Source organism: Tursiops truncatus, chromosome 19 (assembly GCF_011762595.2).
Source record: "Tursiops truncatus isolate mTurTru1 chromosome 19, mTurTru1.mat.Y, whole genome shotgun sequence".
NCBI lineage: Eukaryota > Metazoa > Chordata > Mammalia > Artiodactyla > Delphinidae > Tursiops > Tursiops truncatus.
Window position 1 is genome coordinate 19,201,969 of NC_047052.1, and position 24,585 is coordinate 19,226,553.

Here is a 24,585-nt window from a genome sequence, read left to right on the forward strand (position 1 = left end):
AACTAAGCCTGTGCTCCACAACTACTGAGCCTGCACTCTAGAGCCCACGAGCCACAACTACTGAAGCCCGTGCGCCTAGAGCCCGTGCTCCACAACAAAAGAAGACACTGCAACGAGAGGCCCATGCACCGCAAGAATAGACCCCGATCACCGCAACTAGAGAAAGGCTGTGTCCAGTAATGAAAACCCAACGCAGCCAAAAAATAAATAAATTTATTAAAAAAAAATTATATATATAATTAATTATTAAAAAAAGAGAAGAAAAGAAAAGAAATTTCTAACCTGGAGGCTGTGAACTGTCTAATTGTTCAGGGGAGTGAGTTCACAGTTTATATACCAGACTCTAAACGGTTGAGAACGGATGCCCCAGAGACTGATGCAAGACCCCAGCTTACAAACAAACACTGGCTAGAATGTGAACTCCATTAAGGCACAGCCCCATCATGGAGCTCAAAGTCTCCAGGCCATCTTTATGGAGGCAAACTACACACAGGAGGATCTCGGTACCACTAGGTATAATCCAAAGATCCGAAGGAGTTGAGATTGTCCACACAAGAAAATACAAGATAAGGCGTGAATCCTGGAGAGACCAGCTACTGAAGGCAGCAACTCTTTTTGTTCACAGTCAACAAAACTGAGCAGGGTATGGCTATACCACAATTCAACAAACTCCTCTTGCCAGTCTACTCTGAGAAATTAGCACAAAGGGTGGAAAACGAGACAACATACAACACTGAGCCCATAAGATATATCTCCAGGACGTAGGAACCACTGCAAAGCTACATAAGTACACAGAGGCTGATGTACCTGCCAAGGGAAGAAGTTTTACTGCCATTTATTAAGATTTGCTCAAAATAAGACTGTCTTGTCCCTTCACAAATTTAAATGAAAACTTTTAACCATAAACATCAGCACCATTTGTCTTCTACCAACTATCCTAAGGACGTGGGATTTTAGACTATCACAACAAGGATATAACGGAGAATCCACCACCCCAAAGCCAGTAACTGACCTGCGGCAAGTAGGCGAAGTCGTAAACCTGAGGGTCCAGTTCCATCTCGAAGAACATCTACACTCTCAGCGTACACATTGCCCAAGAAACAGCTCAGGGGCATCGCGGGAGCCCTGGGGGAAGGCACAGTGAGCAGAGGCTTTGCCCTCCCTCCCAGGGAGCCCATGGCCTTAGCATGAAGCTTGTGCTCCCCTACACGTACTTGGTATCCTGTAGGCTGTTTCCACTGTAGATGTACATTCGTTTCACAGTTGCTCCGTGGGGTATCTGGAGAGAAGCCAGACCATGGGCAAAATTGGGCTGCAAACACAAGACAAATATTTTAATAAAAGCACACTGTGGGCCATCCGACTCAGGCTCTGGCACTTTCCTGACACTCATGGCCTTCAAGAACTGGCCAGGTCACGTTAAAAGTTCCTTAAAAGTAAGGAATTTAGAATAGGAATATCTCAGTTTCAGATAGAACTCTGCTACTGGTACTGCCTTACCTGGTACAAATTTTCTGTATCTATTTCCTCATCTATAAAAATGGGTATGGTTACCTACAGTGTAGAAAGATGGGACTGTGGTTTCTGAGAAACTTTGAAGTTTGCTTGTTTTATTTATCAAGATTAAAACTCTTGATATTAAAAAAAAAAACTGGTCAGGTCAAAGCACACAGTCCAACCTGTCTCCAGGTCAATAAATTCACCTAATCATGCAAGTTCATCTTTAATTTTACTTAGCTTTTCATTCCTTCATCAGGGAGAAAATGTAGAAATGCCTCCTTTAATAAAATGTAAAACTTACAAAAAGCTATCATTTCATAACACTAAGGATGCTGTTGCCTAAGGATGAATTCTCTCAAATTCCAGGCCATTAAGAAAAACTGTGGATTTGGAGTTTTAAAGCACACGACGTGGATTTACCTCTGCAAAGTGAGCTCGACCTCACTCTTCAGTTGAAAGCGCCCTCTTCCTGGGAATGCCAGCCTGGGCTTTGTTCTATCAGCTTCCCCCACTGTACCCCCCATTGGCCTCCGAAGACCTCAGAGATCAGGAAACCAAAGAAAGAGCACCTATCCAGCCTCCTCCAATGGTACTCTGCTGACCCATGTCACCTGGGCACCGGGCAATAAATATCAGGGAAAGAGAAAGGCTAACCTCGTACTTGGGAGCCTCAGTCCATGAATCTAGCTGAAAAGAGAAAGACAGTCCTCTGAAGTTGAGGTGGAAGAGCTGCTCAGCGGAGTTGTACACTGTGGGAGTGGGGAGAAGAAATGGCATGGTTGAATGGCATCAGAAGTTGTGAACACAAACCAGCCTGGCAGGGAGTAATGGCTGGCAACATCTTCCTTGTGTCTCATTTCTGAACTGACCTACTAGACTGAAAACAAGAGGAAAGAGCTTTCCTTCACACCCAAGTACCAATCCCCAAATCCGACAGGAACATGGCTACAGATGACCAGAGGAATCAAATGGACTTGGCTTACCTCCAGGATGGGTCGCACCAAAAGACTGGTCAATCTGCTCAATGGTGGGAGCTATGGCTTGAGAATTGAAATGCACACCACTGAAAAACAGAGATACTTTTTAATACCAGGCTTTGCAAGATGGGCTCACAGATCATTAGAGATGGTGGCTGGAAGAGTTACGCTTAAAACACAGGCGAGTGAGTCTACTATTGTATCAAAATAAAAGTTTAACTATAGAACTTTTAAATAAGAGACAATAAATGAGGTCATAAATAGTCAATTCTCCTGAGGTTGATACAGAGAATTAGTCCTCTAGGACCTCCCAAGACATTTGTGGCCACCAGGCCAGTTCAGAAGGAAATCAATCTGGCCTCAGCCCCATGACATTTGGACTTGGATAAAGAGTACTCAGAAATAGACATTGTTAATGTGTTTTCCCAGGATGCATACTAGTAGTTTGGCTTGAAAAGGAGCTTTCTTAAAAAGGGATGAATGTCTTAAAAGGGTACAGCCAAGCTAGGCAGCTTGTTTTCCTAACAAGCAGAAGAACCAGCACTCATGGATTGGGTGAACGGGTATGTGGATGGGGAGGAATGGATCCCAAGCAAAGGAAAAATACCTGGGAGGGGGGTGGGCTTGGGAGCAAAGAGAGGCGAATGATTTCAGATAATGAGCATGAAGATAAATCATTTACAATTTTAAGGAAAATGTTTAAGGTTAAGAATACTTTAAAAAAAATTAATTATCACTTATGGAAAACCTCTGCTTTTTAAAATATTTATTTTATTGAAGTATAGTTGATTTACAATGTTCTGTTAATTTCTGCTGTACAGCAAAGTGATTCAATTATATATACATTCTTTTTCATAGTCTTTCCATTATGGTTTATTACAGGATGCCGAAAATAGTTTCCCATGCTATACAGTAGGACCTTGTTGTCTATCTATTCTATATATAATAGCTTGCATCTGGAACCGCTGTTTTTAACGAGGCACTGTGCTATATGCTTTACCAGTATTATCTCATGTCATCTTCCTAACCCAGCAACCTGATTATTGGTTTCATTTCTCTGACGAGAAAACAAACTCAAAGAGGTTAAGTGACTTGCCCAATTTCACAGAGTAATAAAATGAAGAAGTCATAACCCAAACCCAGGGAAGCCTGACTCTAGAACCCTCACTCTTGCCCACCACTGTCTCTTAAGAGGGCAGGTCTCAAGTGCAGACCCTGAGGTACAGAAGGCCCCAACAAGACTAAAAGACAATCAGAATCTGCAGGGGTCAGTGCTATTATGCATTTGCTTTATCCACTTCTCTGCTGGCAAACACTGCTTGAGTCAGCCCAGGAACTGATCCCTTACACACCCTCAGAGAAGGTAAGCCTGTTAAGGAAGCTTACTGAATGGAATATTCTAGATGCCAGCACAGCGCCTTACCATAATGGAGGTTCAAATATTTGTGCATCATACAGGCACAAATACATCCCATTTTCATTCTAAAAAGCAGATTTTGGCCCCCCAAATAGTAATCCTTTTGGCATTCTCTTTAGCATAGGCCCTGAAGTCAGATGTATCTGGTTTGTCCCACCTCTGTTGGTAATGAACACATAAAGAGGTGCCAAAAGAGGCCATGCAGGGAAGGGTAGCTATGACCCAGGGGACAGTCACAGACCTCTGAGCTGAGGTCCTGCTTTGTTGTGGGATTAAATAAGTTGTCACATATGTGAAGTGTTTTACACACAGTGTGTTCTTAATGAGGTTTCCTTCTCTTCCTCAGGAAACTGAGTAGACTTGGAGGCTGCACGAGGAAATCATGGCACCAGGCTGTAATCCCAGAACTGCTGCACATGGGAATCCTTTACTAACTTAATATGGGTAGTAGATAAAGCCCTTGTGTACCAAGCCTATGACACATACCGGGAGAAAACTTACCAATATTTTAACTTTACTTTAGTCAAGTCATATACTTCAATCACCTAAAAACAAAAAGCAAATGTTTAAGAGCTGTTAGTGCTCTGCAGTTGAAAAAGATTAATTAGAAAGACATTTATAGAGTAGTGAAGAAAAAAAAATTATCACTAGTTGAAATTCTCCTGAAGCACTGCACATTACGTTTTTTTTAATATATAAATTTATTTATTTTATTTATTTTCTTTTTGACTGTGTTGGGTCTTCGTTGCTGCATGCGGGCTCTTCTCTGGTTGTGGCGCACAGGCTTCTCATTGTGGTGGCTTCTCTTGTTGGGAGCATGGGCTCTAGGCACGCGGGCTTCAGTTGTTGTGGCACATGGGCTCAGTAGTTGTGGCTTGCAGGCTCTAGAGCGCAGACTCAGTAGTTGTGGTGCATGGGCTTAGTTGCTCTGTGGCATGTGGGATCTTCCCGGACCAGGGCTCGAACCCGTGTCTCCTGCATTGGCAGGCGGATTCTTTTGTTTTTGTTTTTTTTAATTAAATTTATTTATTTGTTTTGTTTGTTTATGGCTGTGTTGGGTCTTTGTTGTTGCACACGGGCTTTCTCTAGTTGCAGCAAGCGGGGGCTACTCTTCGTTGCGGCACATGGGCTTCTCATTGCAGTGCTTCTCTTCTTGTGGAGCACGGGGTCTAGGTGCGCTGGCTTCAGTAGTTGTGGCTCATGGGCTCTAGAGTGCAGGTTCAGTAGTTGTGGCACACAGGCTTAGCTGCTCTGCGGCATGTGGGATCTTCCCGGACCAAGGCTCAAACCCGTGTCCCCTGCATTGGCAGGCGGATTCTTAACCACTGCCCCACCAGGGAAGCCCCTGTTCTTATTTTTAACTCTGGAAGAAAAACCCATACCACACACACAGCATAAACTCACCCTACCCCTCTTTCTAGTGGATTGTTCAACAGATGTCCATGGACATTCTGCATCAGGTTTTTAGATATCATCTAGTGCTCGGTCACATAAAAGATTGTACATACCATGCTACAGGACAGTAAAACCCTTCACAGAAACAAATTCATGCAGTTTGTGAAGGCTGTAACCTGTAAGGGGGATACTGAGCCCCCTTCCTTTTATTATATACTTTGCTGCATTATAAAAACCCAAATCAAGTCCCTTTCAAAAATAGCTTCAAAATACTGTGGTTTACAAAAACAAAAAAAGATGGAGGGAGAGGTCTATCCTACTAGAAAACAAGTCATATTACATTAGCTTAGGTCAAGTGTGACAATATTCAGCTATATCCCTAACGAAGAGCATCTGGTCAAACCTGGAGAACTTCAGGACCCTTGTGAAGTTTCAAAAGGTTCAGCCTCAGATGAAATGTCAAGAACTCAGGAATGAGACAAAGGAAAAGGTATCGAACTCTCAGCCACTAGCGATGCCAAGTAATGAGCGTTGTGAAGTCTTTTATGACAATGGCGTCAAGGGCTAGGCAGGCAGTAGCATAGCTGGCTGAGGCCTAGAGCACCATCTGGTATCCTACAGCTGGGAGGTTTGGCCCCCATTGAAGAAGCACAAGCAGAGCTGGTTCAACGTCTGTTTGCCCTGACAATCAGGGCTTCATCCTGGGAAGGGCTGTGGGACACTGGGTACAGGAGCATCTGGCATTGTCACAGGAACAGAGACATAACAGGCAGTTCATTCTTGGTCAGACTTGTCTTTAACTTTGTTTGAGAATCATAACTGAACCACAAATTGGGCACCTCTTCACTATAAGGTGCAGCTATTCTGATCCTACCTGCTGCTAAGAATCACTCCCTCTGCTGGGCTGTTGTAGCACTTCAATCTACCCTTTCCTACACTATTAGTATTATTAGTATATGCTGCTCACTGGTACCGCTATTAGCATATGCTGTTCACTGGTACCACTGAGTTAAGCCCCTTGAGGTCTGGCTGATTAGTTTGCACAGAGGAGGTATACAACACATGTCAGGGAGTCAGCTGGGTATGAAGATAGCTAAGGGCAATATGAAGCTCAAAAATATGAAAAGTGGTGCCAAGAGAGGTCATGCAAGGGCAGGGGAATAGCTGTGATTCATGACACTACCTTCAGAAAGCCTGGGCATGGCAGTGTATTATGCCACACTGGTATGCCATTTTACTGAGGTCGGGGTCCCATGCTGGCAGAGGCCTCAACCCTCAGCCAGAATCCCTGCTTGTATAGCAGAGGCAAGCACTCTGCCTCTTTGAGTGCTACTACTATGGCTGGCTAACGATCCCCCAAGGGCTGCCCATCGCTCACCCTGTGGGCCTCCAGGATATTCTTGCTGTGACACTATCATTCACCTGCCAACAGCCCACACCAACACTTATGGCGTGGCACCTGTGACACGAAGGACTCCAAGACAGCCAGCACTCTGGGTCCCTTGCCAGAATCAACAAGCAGATTTTGACCTATGGAGCTTGCTGGGCCATAGGGACAAGTAGCTGGGGAAATCTGAAGTCCATGGTTTTCCACCCTCTGGGCTGGAAAAGACCTTGATTTCCCTAGAAGAGAAGACATGGCAGCACCCAAGACAGGAAAGGAAAAGACATGTGGCTGTAAAGATTGTGACTTGTGAAGACTCATTCCATAATGCTCTCTCATAGATAGGGAGTGAGAGGATGGGGAAACTGCAGGACATAGCATCGGGGAGAAGCAGCTTCTGAAGCCCTTGGATGGAGGGGCAGGCAGATGGGTGAGGTCAGACTTGGTACCAACCAAGGCACCTGAGGGATTACTTCCTCAGTTTCCAGAGGCTCAGGCAGGGCCCCAGCCCCTCTTTCTTCATAGGGACCCCACAGAAGGCAGAGAGAAGGTTCTATTCTATCTCTTTTCCCATTCCTCACTTTTCTGCATAGTATGCTTACACTATTTTCTTCAGCTTTTATCACATCTATTTCCCATACTCATCAACAAACCTAAGCCATTTCTATTCCCAGTGGCCAGTTACTGCACTCTGGTAACATAGGGTTAAAAGCTTGGTGTCAGCTAGACCACTTATCCTGTCCCTCTGTTATTTCATTGGTAAGAAGTACCACTTACAGGCTTGTTAAGATTAAATTAGGAAATGCATGGGAAACACTCAGCCATGTGCCTAACGTGTACTAAGTGCTCACTAAATATATAATATTGTCCTCACCATGCTGTAACTCTATGGTAGGCTGCCTATCTATCGCCCACTGTTGTCTATTTAGGTTGCTTCTGGCTCTTCATTACTATGAAAAGCCCTGCTGTAAATATCTGGCATTACTACCCTCCCCATAATCTTTTTGGGTTATGTTTCCTAAAGTGGATTTACCAAGTTAAAAACAAATGACTCTTTGTAAAGGTGTTTCCAGATTAATTTCCCCTAATTTGTGAAGAAGCCACACTGAAGACCACCTTCTACCCTTTGCCAGTGTGGAACTTCTGGTCAGTAAAGACAGGATGACTGAGCCTACAAGAGGAGGCAAGGGTGTTGTGGGGATAAGAATGTTCACATCAAACTTTCCTTTTGGAAAACCATCATAAATGAGGAATTCTTATTCCATGTACAGATCATTTTTCCATGTTGTCTTCCAAGCCTTTTGGAAAGACAACTCTATATATAACCTAACCAGGACGATGGCTCTGGCATGCCACTGCCCTGAGCCACATTCAACCTTATGACTCTGAGGCATGAGTCTGATGTCACATGACTAACCTTTCATGTCCAGGCATTTGTAAATAGTGTATTAAAAACATCGTGGACTGAAACAGGTGTTAGTAAACTGCACTTGACTGCCAATTAAGACAACCCTACATACCAGCAAGCTGTTTGTTTACATTTCCTTTTTTTTTTTGCAGTATGCGGGCCTTTCACTGCTGCGGCCTCTCGGAGCACAGGCTCCAGACGCACAGGCCCAGCGGCCATGGCTCACGGGCTCAGCTGCTCCACGGCACGTGGGATCCTCCCGGACTGGGGCACGAACCCGCGCCCCCTACATTGGCAGGCGGACCCCCAACCACCGTGCCACTAGGGAAGCCCTACATTTCTTTTTAAAGGGGCTCAAGAATCAACTCAGTGCTGGTGGTGTTAAGGTCCAAGCTTCAGCATTTTAGGAAGAACAGTTTCCATTTTTCATATTCCCAGTCTTATTGTTTGACCCAAGAATGAAGCAAAACAACAAGATATAAAAACCTTACTAGGGCTTCCCTGGTGGCGCAGTGGTTGAGAGTCTGCCTGCCAATGCAGGGGACACGGGTTCATGCCCCAGTTCGGGAAGATCCCACATGCCGCGGAGCAACTAAGCCCGTGCGCCACAACTACTGAGCCTGCGCTCTAGAGCCCACGAGCCACAACTACTGAGCCCACGTGCCTAGAGCCTGTGCTCTGCAACAAGAGAAGCCACTGCAATGAGAAGCCTACGCACCGCAAGGAAGAAGAGTCCCCACTCACCGCAACTAGAGAAAGCCCGCGCGCAGCAATGAAGACCCAACGCAGCCAAAAATAAATAAATAAAATAAATGCCAAATACTTAGCTCCTCTCATTTTCCTATTCAACATAAAAGCCCCCTCCCCACAGTCCAAATCTTCAACACTCTTTCTCCTTCACCTCTGCAGCCTGGGGCTGGAGTCCTTCCCAGCCTCTTTCCAACCATCCCAATCCACCCCCAGCTTCTCTCTTTTTAGGGGAACAGGCACAGCTTCAGTCCCCTATATTGTGGTTGTCTCTAAAACACAAAAGTCTACTCCCACTTATGAGTTTCAGAAACATCCCACAACGTCACACGTTAATCAGCCTGACGTGAAACTTTACTCGTCATTTATAGTTACCTTAAGTCTCTGATTGAAAGCATCAAACAGTAGTTTGATCCCGTCCTGAGTCAGGTTAAGGATGAGGTCATGGCTTAGAGGAGACTACAAAAAACCAAAATAATAAATAAGTACACACTCTGAACATGTAGTATTCTCACCAGCACCCACTGAAACCTTATAACATAAATGCAGTGTACAGGGAATATCTAAGTGTAGACAGCTGACAGGTTTGGAAGCCAGAAACTGGTTTGTGAACGCAGTGTCCTCTACTTCCAGCCTTTGAGTTATTACCTGGGAGAAAAGGCCAAAATTATGTGAGTATACAGGCCATTTTCTTTCAAGGGTCCCGGGTCCACATTGTAGCATGGGTTTACTGCTGTCAAACCTACAGAGTAGTTGATGAGGAATAAAAGCCTTGTAAAAGGCCTCGCCAGGATCCAAACTCAGCAAGTAATGGTGAATGCATGTTAGCTGAACCTATGTCCGTTCACTCCCAGGCTGTCTGTACCACCCACAGGAAAACACATTTTATTCTTTGACTGTTTTATGCCAGATTCCAGGACAAAGAAGTACCTTGTGATCTGGTTATGTATGAGATGACACTTTTACTCCTCCCTCCCTCCCCGCACCATCCCGTATCAGAAAGTGAAAAGCCCAAGTCTAATACCTAAGGAGTCATATTTCTACATTTGCCCCTTCTGAGTCCTGAGGGGAGGGGAGCAGCAGCAAAGCAGTGGACAGAGCTGGCCTTCTGTCTTGGTGAGCTGGTGACCTTAAGTGACTCTCTAAACTTCTCTGAGCTCTAGTTTCTTCATGGGAATACCATCATCCCTTCCCCTCCAGGGTTGTTATGAGGACATAGATAGTAGATCAGAAAGCACCAAGCTCAGCACTCAGCATACAGTACTCTTTCCTAGAGTCTGCCCCACCTGCCTGCTTCTATGCCAATGCAATCAATTCAAAGTCTGAAGACTCTCCATATGCCTGAACCAGGCTGCCCAGAAGTAGAAGAAAAACACCACCATCCAAACCCCTGCCCCTTCTTGAAACTGGCACACAGCTGTCAAAAGGGTTTAGACAAGTTTCTTTATAGAGCTTCTCAAGGTAGGCCCAGTAAATGAAAGTATGCCTGTGAGAGACAGAGATATGGGCTGGAAGGCCAGGTGCCACTGCTGGTGTGGGCCTTACTGGAAAAATTCTCTAGAAGGAGCTTTCTGAGATTAGCTCAGATTGTCTGCTCCCCTCCACCCCACTGAGCTTCACAAGACAGCAGGCCCAGGTGGCACCATTATGCCTGGCAAACACTAGAAGAAAGAATGTTGTAATTTTCCAGTAGCTCTGTATGAATGTCTAAACCATTAGGTGTCAAGCACCATAATGGAATAATGAACCCTGACCTTAGGTCACCTACTCTCAACCCAGAATACACAGTTCTATTTCTGAGAGGGCTAGTCCATGGTGGTAAGCAGGATGAAGCAAGATTTTAGCATCTTTCAAGATCCTTGCTTGGAGTATCTGAATTTTCTTACACGCTCCCAACATCTGATCATTTTTTTCCCTGCCATTGTTACAATTCAGGACATAACTAAGCAATTTTCAAAAGCAAGCAATTTTCAAAAGCAAGCAAATCATCCTCACAATTAATGTTTTATTAGTACTTTATATCTACAGAACCAAAATGCATATGTACTATGTGGTGTTTAAGCAGGTACTTTCCAGTTCAGTAAAGCTGTCTCTGCTAGTTGTTAACATCTCTTCCCTGTAAGAAAGATGGGACCTACTTGATACGCACATTTAATTTCCAAGGTGTGATTTGCTAGAGACAAGATATTTCTGAAATGTTTAATGGGGCCAAATGATTTTCTGCACATGATGGGAAGCAAAGACACAAATGGGAAAGGAAGGGAAGGACGGCAGAAGAGGACAGGATCCACATTTAAGAAGCACCATATGAGAGACTATTTCCTCTTGATCCTCATCAAAAGATTATTCTATTATAAGGAAACCATATCCACTTTACAGAAGGAGAACCAGTCGGGTTATTAACTTGCTACAGTCGGACAACCAAGAAATGGGGAAAAGCATAGATCTGAACCAAGGTCTGGATTTAAAAACCTATGATTCCGGGGGCTTCCCTGGTGGCGCAGTGGTTGGGAATCCACCTGCCAATACAGGAGACACAGTTTTGAGCCCTGGCCCGGGAAGATCCCACATGCCGCGGAACAATTAAGCCCGTGAGCCACAACTAGTGAGCCTGTGTGCCACAACTACTGAAGCCCGTGCACCTAGAGCCTGTGCTCCGCAACAAGAGAAGCCACCGCAATGAAGAGTAGTCCCTGCTCGCTGCAACTAGAGAAAAGCCCCGCATGCAGCAACAAAGACCCAATGCAGCCAAAAGTAAATAAATAAATAGAACAAACAAAAAAAACCCCAAAACCCTATGATTCCAGCTGCTTAGAAGACACTGGGGGAAATTAGCTTAATTAATGTTAAAAGTTAAAACTACTATTTGTACCCAAAGACTGGAATGACAGACAACAAGGTAGTGATATATGAAATATACTTCATTTAAAATAATTGGTTAAGAAAGTTTAAAGCCTACTTTCTAATGTATCTAATCTTGGGTGCTTAAATCTGATTTAACTAAATGTACTGGTGGCTATAAGTTCAAGAAGTAAGCCCATTATCCCTGTTTTGATGGCTGCTACCTGTCCTGAGTAAGTCCCTCATGGTCTAACACTGAAAGTCAAATAAGGTTAGGGATGATCTGAGTGCAAAAAAGAGGAAGTCACCATTCTTCATTTAATAAATGAGAAACCATTTTGGCATTGTGGCTCCACGAACCTCTGCCCAAGTTCTGTGTTTTGTGGTAGGCACAAGAATATCCAAGCACTTGCTTGGAGATTAAGCATTCCCTGTCTCAGAAGGACCCCTCACATGGGCCTCACTAGGCTGGCAGAGGGGTACAGTACTATGAAATATAATGTTTGGGTATAGGTAACAGGCTCAACTCTGACACTAAGCCAAACTGGGAAGCCTCACAGAAATCTCACCCACCTCTAATCCACAACATTCTTCATGTCAAAAATAAGCTGTTAGTTGCTTTAGGATCAGAAACTAATTGAAACAAATGGAAATAAAATCATCATTTTGGTACTTAAAGGGTCTCAGAAAAGGCACTGAGAACATCTTATAGCCTGTGTAGGATCAAAACTATTCCCTGAGGTTTATGACACACAGGGCACCACAAAGGTTGCTCCATAGTGTCTGTGTCCAGAAGAACTACGGATTCCAGTGAGTTCAACAGAAGGGAGACTGCATTTTTAGAGATAAGAAGAATCTTATTTCTAAAGGTCTATAAAAATGTTTCTAACTTTACTTATAAAACCTAATAAAAGAAATCCTGATGTTCAAAAAGTTCTGCTCCACTGCCAACCTAAAATATAGTATACTCTTTCTGGAAACTGAAAAGGTCCTTGTAGGTACATATAACATTATACTATAGGGGTTAATTCTGGGCACAACATTAATAGAGACTACCATAAATCAGACAAAAAAAAAAAAAAAAAGTAAAACATGTCCATTAACTTGGAGCCAATGTTTTGTAATTTCCGTATATCAGATCATTCTCAGTAAAGGGGTGAGCTATACCTGCTTTTTTTCAAGTCTGGGATGCTGTGCTAGCCAGAAATCTGTACTGCAACAATCCTGAACACAAACCAAAGCAATCAACAAAGCAGAAAAGACTAAACATGAAAGTGGAAGGCAAGCACCCTAGAAGACCAGACAATCCCTGAGGTGGCCTCCCACTGAAAAAGCCCCTTTTAAGAGCCAGTAGGTAAGTCAAACATAATAAAAAAACCAAGTTTGGTTATTACGGCTTGTCTAAGCTTGGCAGCACTAGATTATCAAAACCACAAGTTTCAGAATCAAAGAAAATGTACTTGGTAACTGACTAGTGTTGAAGACTCTCCCATTCAAATGCATTGACCTAGGAATTCCTGCCAGTCAGTATCTCCCAGAGCATCAGCTTCCAGAAATGATTCACTGAGTAGGGATGCTATTTCAGTAAACAAATCAGCCACCACTCACCTGTTCACTGTAGAGAACCTGGACATTTTTTATGATGCGACAGTGCTTCTGAAGAATGGCTACTGCCTGAGCCAGAGGCATTCCTGAAATAAAGCAAGGACACCTGTGTGGTTACTTGGGCTATCCATTTACTGGCATCTATCACTGTACTAGGCATTAGTCCCTGTAGTAAAGCCTGGGGTGGGAGCAGACGCCACTAAAGTCTATGGACATATTGAGTAAATAAACGTTCAATAAGCAGTAAGAGCTAGAGAATAAAGTTAATGGCAAGCACTAAGGGAATAAGTGGATTGTATAAGGGGAGGGAGTAAATATAAAAGACTTCCTGGAAATGGGGACTTCCATGTTGATCCCAAGCAGGCAAAGGGCTTAGAGAAAGCAAGTCAGCTGGAACCAAAGAATAGAGTAAGAAATGCATTGACTGCATGACTCTGGAGGCCAAGGTTCTGATTCTCACTCTGCCATGATTACATATAACCTAGGCAGGTCCTTCCTCTCTTCCTTTCTGATATCTGTCTCCTCTTTTAGTCTGCAGGAGCATATGATTTGTAAGGGCTCATTTAAAAAGTGAAAAAAATATCACACAATTACCAGAATCAACTTATTTTATGAAGGATTTCAATGGATTCTCACTTATCAACCCACAAACATCCTCTAAATCTTAACACTTGATTTTTTAACTTGTGGGCCATTTTAAACAAATTTACATATGCCCCCAGTTTAAGAAATCCAGATCCCAATGACATCTCAAAGATTCCAGGGACTCATGGGGAACAGCAAAAAGTATGTTCTCACAGAGTGCATTATATTTCAAACAAGAAGAAACTCAGAGACAATCCAAAAACAAAGCTTCATGAGTGCAAGGACAGTGTCTGTGTTATTCACCACTCTCTGGATCCCCAGCACTGGGGACCCATACAGTGGCTGTTGAATAAACATTTATTTAGTGGGACTGAAGGATTATGGGCTAGGTAATAAGAGAAAGGAAGAAGGACCACCATATGACCTTGGGGCAGCACAGTGGCTCACATTCAAGATCAGTTTACCTCTGATTCCAGGAGAGATGTGCAGAAAAGAGCTCACACACAAAGAATTGGAAAGTTAAAAAATGTGTGACCCATCTACATTTAAACAATGATCTAATCCTGCCTTCATTCAATGGTCCATTCTACGGTTTGAAGAAAGTTGGAGGGAACCACACCTTAAGGTACTTCCCAGTCTTCTATAGCATAGAGCCTGGCACACAGTAGAGACTTAAATGTTTGTTGAGAATATGAACAAGTTGATGCACCATTCAGCTTTGCCATTCCTGAAATGGAGAAGCATCTATGCTGTCTCTCCCATAGGGAATGGGCAAACATCCATGTAGGCAAGACAGATAACCTCAGGTGCTGAGAAAGAGAAGGCCACATGGCACAAACCAGTTTCTTGAGGGACGGTTCTTTTGCACCTAACCACATCAAATTCCTGGCCTTGGAATCTTTGGGTCCTGAGGCTTCCAGGGAGTAACCCACCTGGAGCAGACAAAGCAGCCACCAACGACCAGTTGTCACACAGCTGCTGGTAAAGGAAGGCTACAAAAGGTCTCTAAAGGGAACCAACCATGTATATGGCAAAGAAACCCGAGCACCATTCTAGCTCTAAGAGTTACCTAACCCCCCAAAGGGTGTGGAGTATATGGTCAGTCTACACATCCTACACCTTACTCATTATTTGCCTGCTTATAACCCTCCAGTGGTTTCACAATCCAGGGGGATAAAACCCAAACAACATGCCATCACCTAACAGCCCTGAATATTCTGGACCTTGGCCACCTCCTCTACTCTTTCCACTGCTCACCAAGCCTCCCTTTGTTCCTAGCACACATCAAGCTCTTGGCCACTTTAGGCTTTTGCACTAACTCAACTCTGCTGAAATGTTCTTCCCATAGCTGGTTCTTCTCACTCTTCAGGTCTTGGCTCACACTTCACTTCCCTGACTGCCTTATCTAATGAAGCCTCCCATTCCATTTATTTATCTGTAAGAGTCTCCCCTACATGCCTCCTTGAGGACAGAGACAATGTCTGTCTTACGGCTGTATCCTCAGCACTCAATCACCATGCCCACCACACAACAGTAAGTGGTTCTATGTACCTGTCGAGCTCTGAATGAGTGAAATAAAGCAATTAGGTACAATAAACAGATCCTATAGGCCCTTAGGACCACCCTCTCCCTCTGAGAATTCTCATCCTGTCTCCATCAATACCACTCTTTCCTGCTGTTCCTCCAACTTTCCCAAGTCTCTATGATGGGCAGTATTTCCTTCTGCCCATCCCTCACTCACCCAACCAACTAGTTTCTGACTTACATCTCAATCTGTTTTCTGTATATATCAAAAGGCAAATAGGGACTTCCCTGGTGGTCCAGTGGTTAAGATTCCACACTCCCAATGCAGGGGGCCCAGGTTTGATCCCTGGCCAGGGAACTAGATCCCGCATGCCGCAACTAAAGCTCCCACGTGGCACAACTAAGACCTGGTGCAGCCAAATAAATAAATAAATATTTTAAATAAATAAATAAACCTTTAAAAAAAGGCAAATGAAGAGTTGACAGAATCTTCTCTTCAATCTGGCCTCTCCTTTGTATTCTGGATCTCATCTCTAACACAGTCACTCAAGCCAGAAACCTCTAGATTCCTCTTCCTTACCCATATCTCCAAATCTAGTCACCAAACTTTCTTCCTAAACCCATGTCCACAACACTTTACTAATAGACATCCTTTTTTCCACTGAACAGAGACTCTTTGATAGTGTCCCAGGCAGCTAACTACAAATAGGGAATCTGGGGATCTGATCTTCTTCCACTAGTACATCATGCTCTAATTAAAATACCAAGTTGCTTGCAGCTCCCCACACCATCTATCTTTCCCACTTTTTTTTTTTTTTTAAAACCTGACTGGAAGATTTATGTCTATGGAAGTGTAGTTGAAAAATCTGGCAGTAGACTTCTGATAGGGCCTTCCTGGTGCTCACTGGCTCCAGGAATGGTATTGGTTCCTACAGATTAATAGGAAGCCTTCTCTGAACTCCCAGGTCAGGTCAAGTCTCTTCTCCCCTTCCACAGCACCCTATACAACCTCTACCTCATTATAATAAAATGAACTATTTCTGTACGCCTTCCCTCCCACTAGACTAAGCTCTTCAGGGCTTATGACCACTTCTTACTCAATTTTCAATGATTATAAGCAGAGTCCACAGAATGACCCTTCAATAGAGTAAGCCCCTAGTCTCTCTGGAACAAGGTAATCTCAGAGAAGACCATTCTCCAGTGACCCTTTAAATCTACCTTGCTTGGGCATTTTTAAGATTAATTTTTAAAAATTTTTTTTATTGGAGTATAGGTGATATAAAATGTTGTGTTAGTTTCTGCTGTACAGCAAAGTGAATCAGTTATACATATACATATGTCCACTCTTTTTTAGATTCTTTTCCCATATAGGTCATTACAGAGTACTGAGAAGAGTTCCCTGTTCCCTGTGCTATACAGTAGGTCCTTGTTAGTTATCAATTTTTTTCAAGATTAATTTAAAAACGAATTTAGAGATATGTCTCCATACCAATACATCCTGCAAGTCTCATTGAAAACATTTCAAGTTTGCACTGCCTTTACTCCACCATTGGTCAACCCATGGGTGGCACTCTCAGAGATTCCTCTCTGCCTAGGCTTTCCTGTCTCTGTGTTGTTGGCATTTCCCTAATCTCCCAAGAGTACACAAAGGCCAGGAAGGCCGCCAAAAAGCTGGATGCAGCTCCTCACCGTGCCAGGCGGATGATGGCAAGGGCTAGATATATCTGCATTTGCACAGATTCCAAAAAGAAACCTGGAGACAAAGCTGAGCCCATACTCAGGACAGAGCAGTGAGAAGCAGAAAATCCCTGTTAGACTTCTTTTTCTCCTCTCTGCCTTTCCGAGCCTGTTCTTCATCTGGCAAATGGAGGTCACCTTACAGGGTTGTGGTGACTTTAGTCTAGCCTAAGAATGTAATTCTAAAGCACAGATCCATTTACTAGACCTATCCCTACCTATCAGCCTCAAGTGCAGTTTAAATGTGTTGAGGGCTGGGAAGAAGATTGAGAAAGAGGGAAAAATTACTTTTTTATAAAAAGCTTGGGGAAGTTAAATGACCACCATCTCTCAGGCAGACACAATTCAAAAATACGAATTTTTTTTTTTGGTCATGCTGAGCGGCTTGTGGGATCTTAGTTCCCCGAGGAACTAAGCTTTCACTCAAAGTTCAATTCTGGGCCCAATGTACAAAAATGCTCTTTTCACTGTTTGTGGTTGCTACTTAGACAGCCTAAAAGAACTACCCAAATCCTTAATTCCTAGAAACTGGCAAAGTTAGGAGTAGGGGTTAAGGTATCAAAGCAACAGTTGACAGAAGAAGCCTTACTCTCCCACCCAATTTTTTGGAAATCTCAAATGATATCCTAATCACTACTTTTGACCCAGAGACTGCACTACAGAGATCCACAACCTGGTCACACCATCAAGCACAGTTTGAAGCTACAGTTACAGTTTTCACTCCACCCTGTGAAGTCTTGGTATGAGCATAAGCTGTGGTTAGGGGAGGTTCTTTCCTAACTAGAAGCCAAACAGCATCAGCATGACAAATGGGCCTGGCGGCAAAGATATTATTATTAGCCTCTCAATCAAGTTCTTGGTGCTTCACAAGAAGCTGCAGTGTTGCGAGAAGGTGACTGAAAATTCTCAATAAAACTGTCTCCTACAACCCAGAGGAGGATTGTTGTTCAGTTCACGGAGACACTGAGCACCAGCAGAGTCCTACCAGCAAATCTGTTCTGCAGTTTCTCAACTACCCTATCTCCATAGACATGAGTCTTCCAGATTCAAGGATAAGCTATAGCCCAATGGAGCAGCTGCCTCAGTCCAGTAGCCCAAATTAGTGTGACAAAAGTTCAGCCCTGCACAAACAAACAGCACAGACACCCACTCCCCACCCCCTCCTTCCTAGTGCTGGAACATAAAAGTAAACACCCTCTGGGGTTACCGAATGCAAATGATTGTACACATAAAGGTAGTGACGTTGAGGAAAGGGAAAAAATGGGCCAAAACTCACAAAATGGCCAACCTGCATTTTCTACAAGCTAAATGTTACTTTCCCCGAACTCCTATTTCATTCAACCTTTAACTCTCTCGGCTAAGGTCTGGGTTTAGATTACACCACACATCAACCACATAAAAACGAGAAGGAAGCTAGTCAGAATTTCCTTTAACACACACAAACTCTCCTTAACTCCCTTGACCAGATCCCCGACATCTGACGATGAGAACAGTGCCTGGGTTTCTCCTAGAGGCTACCCACAGCCCAGAAAAGCAAAGGGAGACAGACCACTGTGGCGGTGTTTAAGGGTGTCAGTCACTTCTTAGTTATTTGGTCTGTAAAATGGGGATAGAAATAACAAGAGTAGCAACCCCGGCGGCATACTTGAGATAATTATGCAGAGGAGAATGGGGCCTGGCCCTGAGTCAATGTTTGGGGCGTGTCAGCCATTGTTATTGTTATTATTACTGAAGCACTGCCCCAGGAGGGGCCCCGCTGAGGCCTGATGCAAGGGCGTCAGGGCCTGGCAGAGCGGTACGCTGCCGGGTCGGGGCGGTCGGAGCGGGCATCTAGTGGCTGGAGCTCCAAAGAGCCGAGGAGCCGCGGGCGCAGGGGAGTAAGGAGCAGAGCCCAGAGGTGGGAAGGGCCAGAAAGGAAGGAAGGATCAGCGAGTAGGGTCGTGAGGGAGGACCCCATACTCACCCAGAGCGAATTCCCATTGCTCATTTCCCAGAGAGCGCTCGGGCACTACCTCCAGATCCAGCATTGGTTCGGCTCGCCGGGGCGGCCTCTCTGCGGCAGTGCGGACGGGACCGGAGCTGAAGAAACAAAGCAGCAGGTGACCCACCGCCCCCGCCGACCCGCGGCAGCCCTGTTCTCCACCTCTACCCGGTCGCCAACGCTACCGGCCCAACACCACACCTCACCTGACCTCACCTCACCTCACCGGCAACAGCTTTCAGCAGCGGCGGCAGCAGGAGCGTCTGCGGCAAAAGTGGCGTGCGGGGCCGTAAAGTGTGGCAGAGGCGGGGCGAAGGCGGGATTTCAATCGCGGGGGCGGAGCTAAGGCGGAGTCACTCAGGCGCAAACTCCGGATAGGCTGCTGCGACAGTCCGGGCGAAGGCAGAGAGAGGCCTCAGAGTACCATCCGGAAGTGCTGGCGCTCTTGGAACGAGGAGCACCGTACTCTGTGAACCTCTACATCTGCACACCACACCGCACACGTTTCACACAAGGATGTCTGAACCACGCAATACATGCATGTGACATGGCTGTACAGCACCTGTCTGCCGTCTCTGCATGTACGGCCCACTCACAGTCACTGGGCGCAAAAGGCGAGTTCCGAGGGCGCACCACCTGAGGTCCAGCGGGGAGGGAGGACACGGAGTCTCAAAGCCCAAGACGCGCCAGCGCCCTGGCACTCTCGGTTGGTGCCGAGACTGACAGCGGCCGCAGCTGCCTCTAGTTGTTCAGGAATGATTCCTTCTCGCTGCGGCCCCTGGGGCTCGGGTCGAACTCAAAGCAAACGAGGAGTGGGCTCGAGCATGTGTGTAGGGGCGGGGCGGGGGGCAGTTGAGGGAGAGGACTAGGGTAGAGGGGAGGAGCTAAGCCCGATCTCCTGGTTGAGTACCTTCAGCTGTGCGCAGCCCGCAGGGCAGCAGCTCGGACTCCGCCAGAGACGGCTTTACCGCCAACGCTGTGTGGTTTTGACCAAACCGCTGGTACTCTTTGTGCCTCAGTTGCCTCATTTACAAGTCGGGAGTAGGGGGTCTTTTAGCCTGTTCATCCTGAGCTATTGGCCCGTGCCCTGGGACACTCTAAAACTGAAAGACAACCAGGCTTCTTCTGGAGCTGACCCTTGGTGAATGCAGCCTCTGGATTCTCACAACCACCCTGAGATGCAAGATTGGTTATAATCTCACTTTACAGGCAGGAAAAAAAATGAGGCCCAGATTGGCTAAAGGCCTTGTGGACCTAGGCGGTAGAACTCAAATTCTTTGCATTACATTGCCCCGGGAGAAAGGTTTTCAGCAGGGGAGAGAGTGACATGCTAAATTCTTAAACTGGCTTGATAGGAGTGTAACATGGAAGGCTCTATCAAAACTTGGCCACTGCTACTGGCAGTGGTTAAGAATCCGCCTGCCAATGCAGGGGACACGGGTTTGATCCCTGGTCCAGGAAGATCCCACATGCCGCAGAGCAACTAAGCCCGTGCGCCACAACTACTGAGCCTGTGCTCTAGAGCTCGTGAGCCACAACTACTGAGCCCACGAGCCACAACTACTGAAGCCCTCGCACCTACAGCTGGTGCTCCATGACAAGAAGCCACTGCAATGAGAAGTCCGCGCACCGCAATGAAGAGTAGCCCCGCTCGCCGCAACTAGAGAAAGCCAGCGCACAGCAAAGAAGACCCAGCGCAGCCAAAAATAAATAAATAAATAAATTTAAAAAACAAACAGACAAACATGGAGGGACTTCCCTGGTGGTCCAGTGGGTAAGACTTTGTGCTCCTGATGGAGGGGGCCCAGGTTCGATCCCTGGTTGGGGAACTAGATCCCACATGCATGTGGCAACTAAGAAGTCTGCATGCCACAACTAAGAGCCCGTATGCCACAACTAAGACCCAGTGCAGCCAAAATAAATAAATAAATATTGAAAGACAAATACGGAGAAGGATGTCCATTTGCAGAATCCTATGCCAAAATAATAAAACTAAGTCACTGAGATGTCCACCAGTAGGAAAGTGGCTAACTAAACTCTGATATATATGTATAATAGGATCCATTTTTTAAAATGAAGTATATCTCTATGTGCTGATGTGGAAGGAGCTCCAAGAGAAAAAAGCCAGGTGCAAAATTGTATAGTATGACCCATTTTTTTCCTGTAAAATCAGAAATAAAAGAAACATTGGCCTTAGGGCTTCCCTGGCAGTCCAGTGGTTAAGACTCCTCCATGCTTCCATTGCAGGGGGCACGGGTTCCATCCCTGGTCGGGGAACTAAGATTCTGTATGCTGTGCGCATGGTGCGGCCAAAAAAATAAATAAATAAAATAGAACATTGGCCATACCGTAAAAGGGAGAACATTTCTTGAAAGATAAACAAAAAATTATCAATAATACCGAATACAGGGAAAGAGGCAGGGGCCAGTGATCAGGGGGACATTTACCTCTTACAATGCATGGCAAGCGTTAAAGATGTGTTGTTGGGCAGCTGGCCTGGAGAAAAACATAAGGTTGGTGGGGAGTAATCTTAGTCAATTTGGAATGTCTGAATTTAACTCAAATCCAGCTAGACTAGGAATGGTTCTTCTATTTAAAAAACACTTGGAGGGACTTATTTCTGGTGGACAACGAAGGGTATAAGAGAGGAAGGAGAAAGAGAAAGCCACACACTATGGATAACAACGTGATGATGGAATAAAATCCATATTTTATGGCAAGACAAGAAAAATTTAAACATAAAATTTGGGCCTCCTCCCTCCCCTTTAGTGTGTGTTATGCACCTGCATTAACCAGACCTCCTTAGGAGATAACATTCCTTCTTAATCTCATCAAGGGTCACAACTCCTTGAGATAACCTTTCTTCTTAATCTTGTAAGGGGCCATGATGACCCATGACCCACTACTCACCTGGTATGCATGATCTGGATTGTGTAAACTGTCAATAGTATGTCATTTAATGTATAGCCCACTGTCTCAAAAACTTATATAACTGTGCTTTGACCTCTAACGGGTGGAAAAGCCTCAGGGCTTTCTGAGAGGCAGTTCCCACGTTATAATCCTCAATTTGGCTTGAATAATATTTTCTATTTCTTTCTTGAATCGACTGATTAATTTTTTCATCAACAGTGAAAAGGAGTTTTAGTTTGGAAAACCCAAGAAAGAGGAAGAACAAGGTTGAGGATGCCCCTAAGAATCTCCTTACTGGGATAATAGACAGGTTTCTGTGCACAATGTCAGTCAACAACAAATGGTTATATTAGCTCATTGTGCTGTCCCAAGCCATTGACATAAGTGTGATCCACCCAGGTTTTTGTCAGGGGTAGGAGTGACAGCTTTGGGATGGTAGTCTGGGAGGAGGCCCGAGTCCAGAGCCTGATACACAGAGCAGAAGCAGGAGGTGTCTCAGGGGAGTAGGACCACTTGGGAGAATGTCAGCAACTGCTGTTCCCCCAAACTGAGGGTGCGGATGTTCAGAAATATTGAACTGGATGTTGGTGAACTGCTAAGACCTTCAGGGGAGCACAGGTAGTCATCGAGGTGGTCCAAGTCAGATATGCAGGGACAGCCTCAGGTCAGGGTATAGTGAGTGATTAAGTACGTGGACTGGGAATTTGAATCCCAGTTCTGTCCTTTAAGAGTTTTATGCCTTGGGCAAGTTACTTAATTTCTCCATGCCTTAGTTTTCCTCATTTGTAAAATGACCATAACTTCACAGATTTGTTAGGAGGACTGCAATTGTAAGAGTGTCTGAGTTATGGTAAAAGCTTTGTGTGTAACTACAAATTAAAAAAAAAAAATCTAGTAGTGGGCCTTCCCTGGTGGTCCAGTGGTTAAGACTCCATACTTCCACTGCCGGGGGCACGGGTTTGATCCCTGGTTGGGGAACTAAGATCCTGCATGCCGTGCGGCATGGCCAAAAAAAGAAATAAATTTTTTTAAAATGGTTTTTTAAAAAACCTACAGAGCTGTTAATTAAAAAAAAAAAAATCTAGTACTGACAGAGAACTGATGGAATCCATTGGCAGGATCTACAGATTGGATGTAGACGATGACAGAGAAAAAGAGTCAGGGATAAAAACACAGGTTTCCAGGGCTTCCCTGGTGGCGCAGTGTTTGGGGGTCTGCCTGCCGATGCAGGGGACGCGGGTTCGTGCCCTGGTCCAGGAAGATCCCACATGCCGCAGAGCGGCTGGGCTCGTGGGCCATAGCCGCTGGGCCTGCGCGTCCGGAGCCTGTGCTCCGCCTGTGCTCCGCGACGGGGGAGGCCGCAGTGGTGAGAGGCCCGCGTACCGCAAAACAACAACAACAACAACAACAAAAAAACCCCACAGGTTTCCAGCTTTGGGTAGCTGGATGGATGGTGGTGTCAAGATAGGAAAGTAGCTGGGGAAACTGACACTGGAGGCTGGAAGGATGCTAATCCTTTTGTTAAAACTGTCACATGTGGTAATTTAGGAGGCAGGAAATGTACCAAGTTTGAAGCCCTAGCTGAAGAGCTTGGAAAGCAGAATCTTAGTACCATGATTACTAATTGCTTGTATTTATCAAGGTAAAAAAACAAAAAACAAAAAACCAGGGATGGGGCCATGGGTCATGGAAAGCGATGAATTGGGGAGTCTCTCCCAATCAGTCTTACAAAGAACACTCCCCTCTCAGAGTAGGGGGCCTTCAAATGTTCTCCCTAATGACATTTCATAACTGTCATTTCATAAAAGACCAATGACTTGATTCTTCCCTTTCTGAATGGAAGTGTTTCCTGCAGTTTTCCTGTCCCTATTTCACCACTGTATATTGGCTGTGTGGGCAGATAACCACATATCACAGAATTTTAGTTCAATACCTGATCAGCTGGGACTTTTAGGTTGTCTCCCATGGTAGATATATTTTGTTGAGGGCAAGAGAGTAAAATTAAATATTTAATAATTCAAAGGGTGGCCTGTGATAGTCATTGGAGCTATTCACAAATATTCTCTTTCCTGGGCAAAAGGTAGGATTGTGGTTTTCTGCCCAGATGCAGCTGGGCATGGCCTTGTGATTTGCTAGGTCCAATGAAATGTAAACAGAAGTCTCATGTGTCAATTTCAGGTGACAGTTTTAAAAGTGCCCCTTTCATTACACTATTTTCTTGGCTCTGTCACATGGCTGGCAATGTTCCAGTGATAGCTCTGTCAGCCTAGGTCAATCACTGATGGGTATTTAACAAATAAGAGATAAGTCTTTAAGCCAATAAAATTTGGGGGGTTTTAGGCAACACAACCAGCCTATCCAGGTAAGAGAAACAGGGGAAAATTGCCAGTTATGTCTCCTGTACTTTTTTCTCCAGCTTGAAGTGTTTCCATGCCCACTAAACTACCCTTAATCTCCCTACTGGGTCACCATATGATCAGTGGGACTGACTTGCTGCTTCTAGTCTTGTTCTATCAACCGAAACGAGCTTTATCAACCACCCATTCCCTCAAACTCCCAACCCCTCAGTGGCTT

The 24,585-nt window shown here is 44.9% G+C and overlaps 1 protein-coding gene and 1 non-coding gene across 6 annotated transcripts in view; one reads left to right on the forward strand and one right to left on the reverse strand.

The window, feature by feature from the left end:
- The window catches only part of PHAF1 (phagophore assembly factor 1), a 28,019-nt gene extending 8,574 nt beyond the window's left edge, over positions 1-19,445 (reverse strand). Inside the window, exons 1-9 of one of the 5 annotated variants that reach the window (XM_033845924.2) lie at positions 19,323-19,445; positions 19,084-19,199; positions 13,278-13,360; positions 9,204-9,287; positions 4,396-4,439; positions 2,484-2,563; positions 2,155-2,249; positions 1,215-1,312; positions 1,013-1,125 (exon numbers count right to left, since the gene is read on the reverse strand). In XM_033845924.2, coding sequence (XP_033701815.1) covers positions 1,013-1,125; positions 1,215-1,312; positions 2,155-2,249; positions 2,484-2,563; positions 4,396-4,439; positions 9,204-9,287; positions 13,278-13,360; positions 19,084-19,147 — 661 coding nt within the window. In that variant the 5' untranslated portion in view covers positions 19,148-19,199; positions 19,323-19,445. Of the gene's footprint in view, positions 1-1,012; positions 1,126-1,214; positions 1,313-2,154; positions 2,250-2,483; positions 2,564-4,395; positions 4,440-9,203; positions 9,288-13,277; positions 13,361-19,083; positions 19,278-19,307 lie in introns of those variants that run through there. The other 4 variants (XM_033845923.2, XM_033845922.2, XM_033845925.2 and 1 more) reach the window with 4 other exon arrangements.
- A 1,412-nt stretch (positions 19,446-20,857) lies between these two features.
- TRNAR-CCU (transfer RNA arginine (anticodon CCU)) lies at positions 20,858-20,930 on the forward strand. Its single transcript has one exon. It is a non-coding gene; the product is annotated as a tRNA-Arg (tRNA).
- Positions 20,931-24,585: the final 3,655 nt, after the last annotated feature.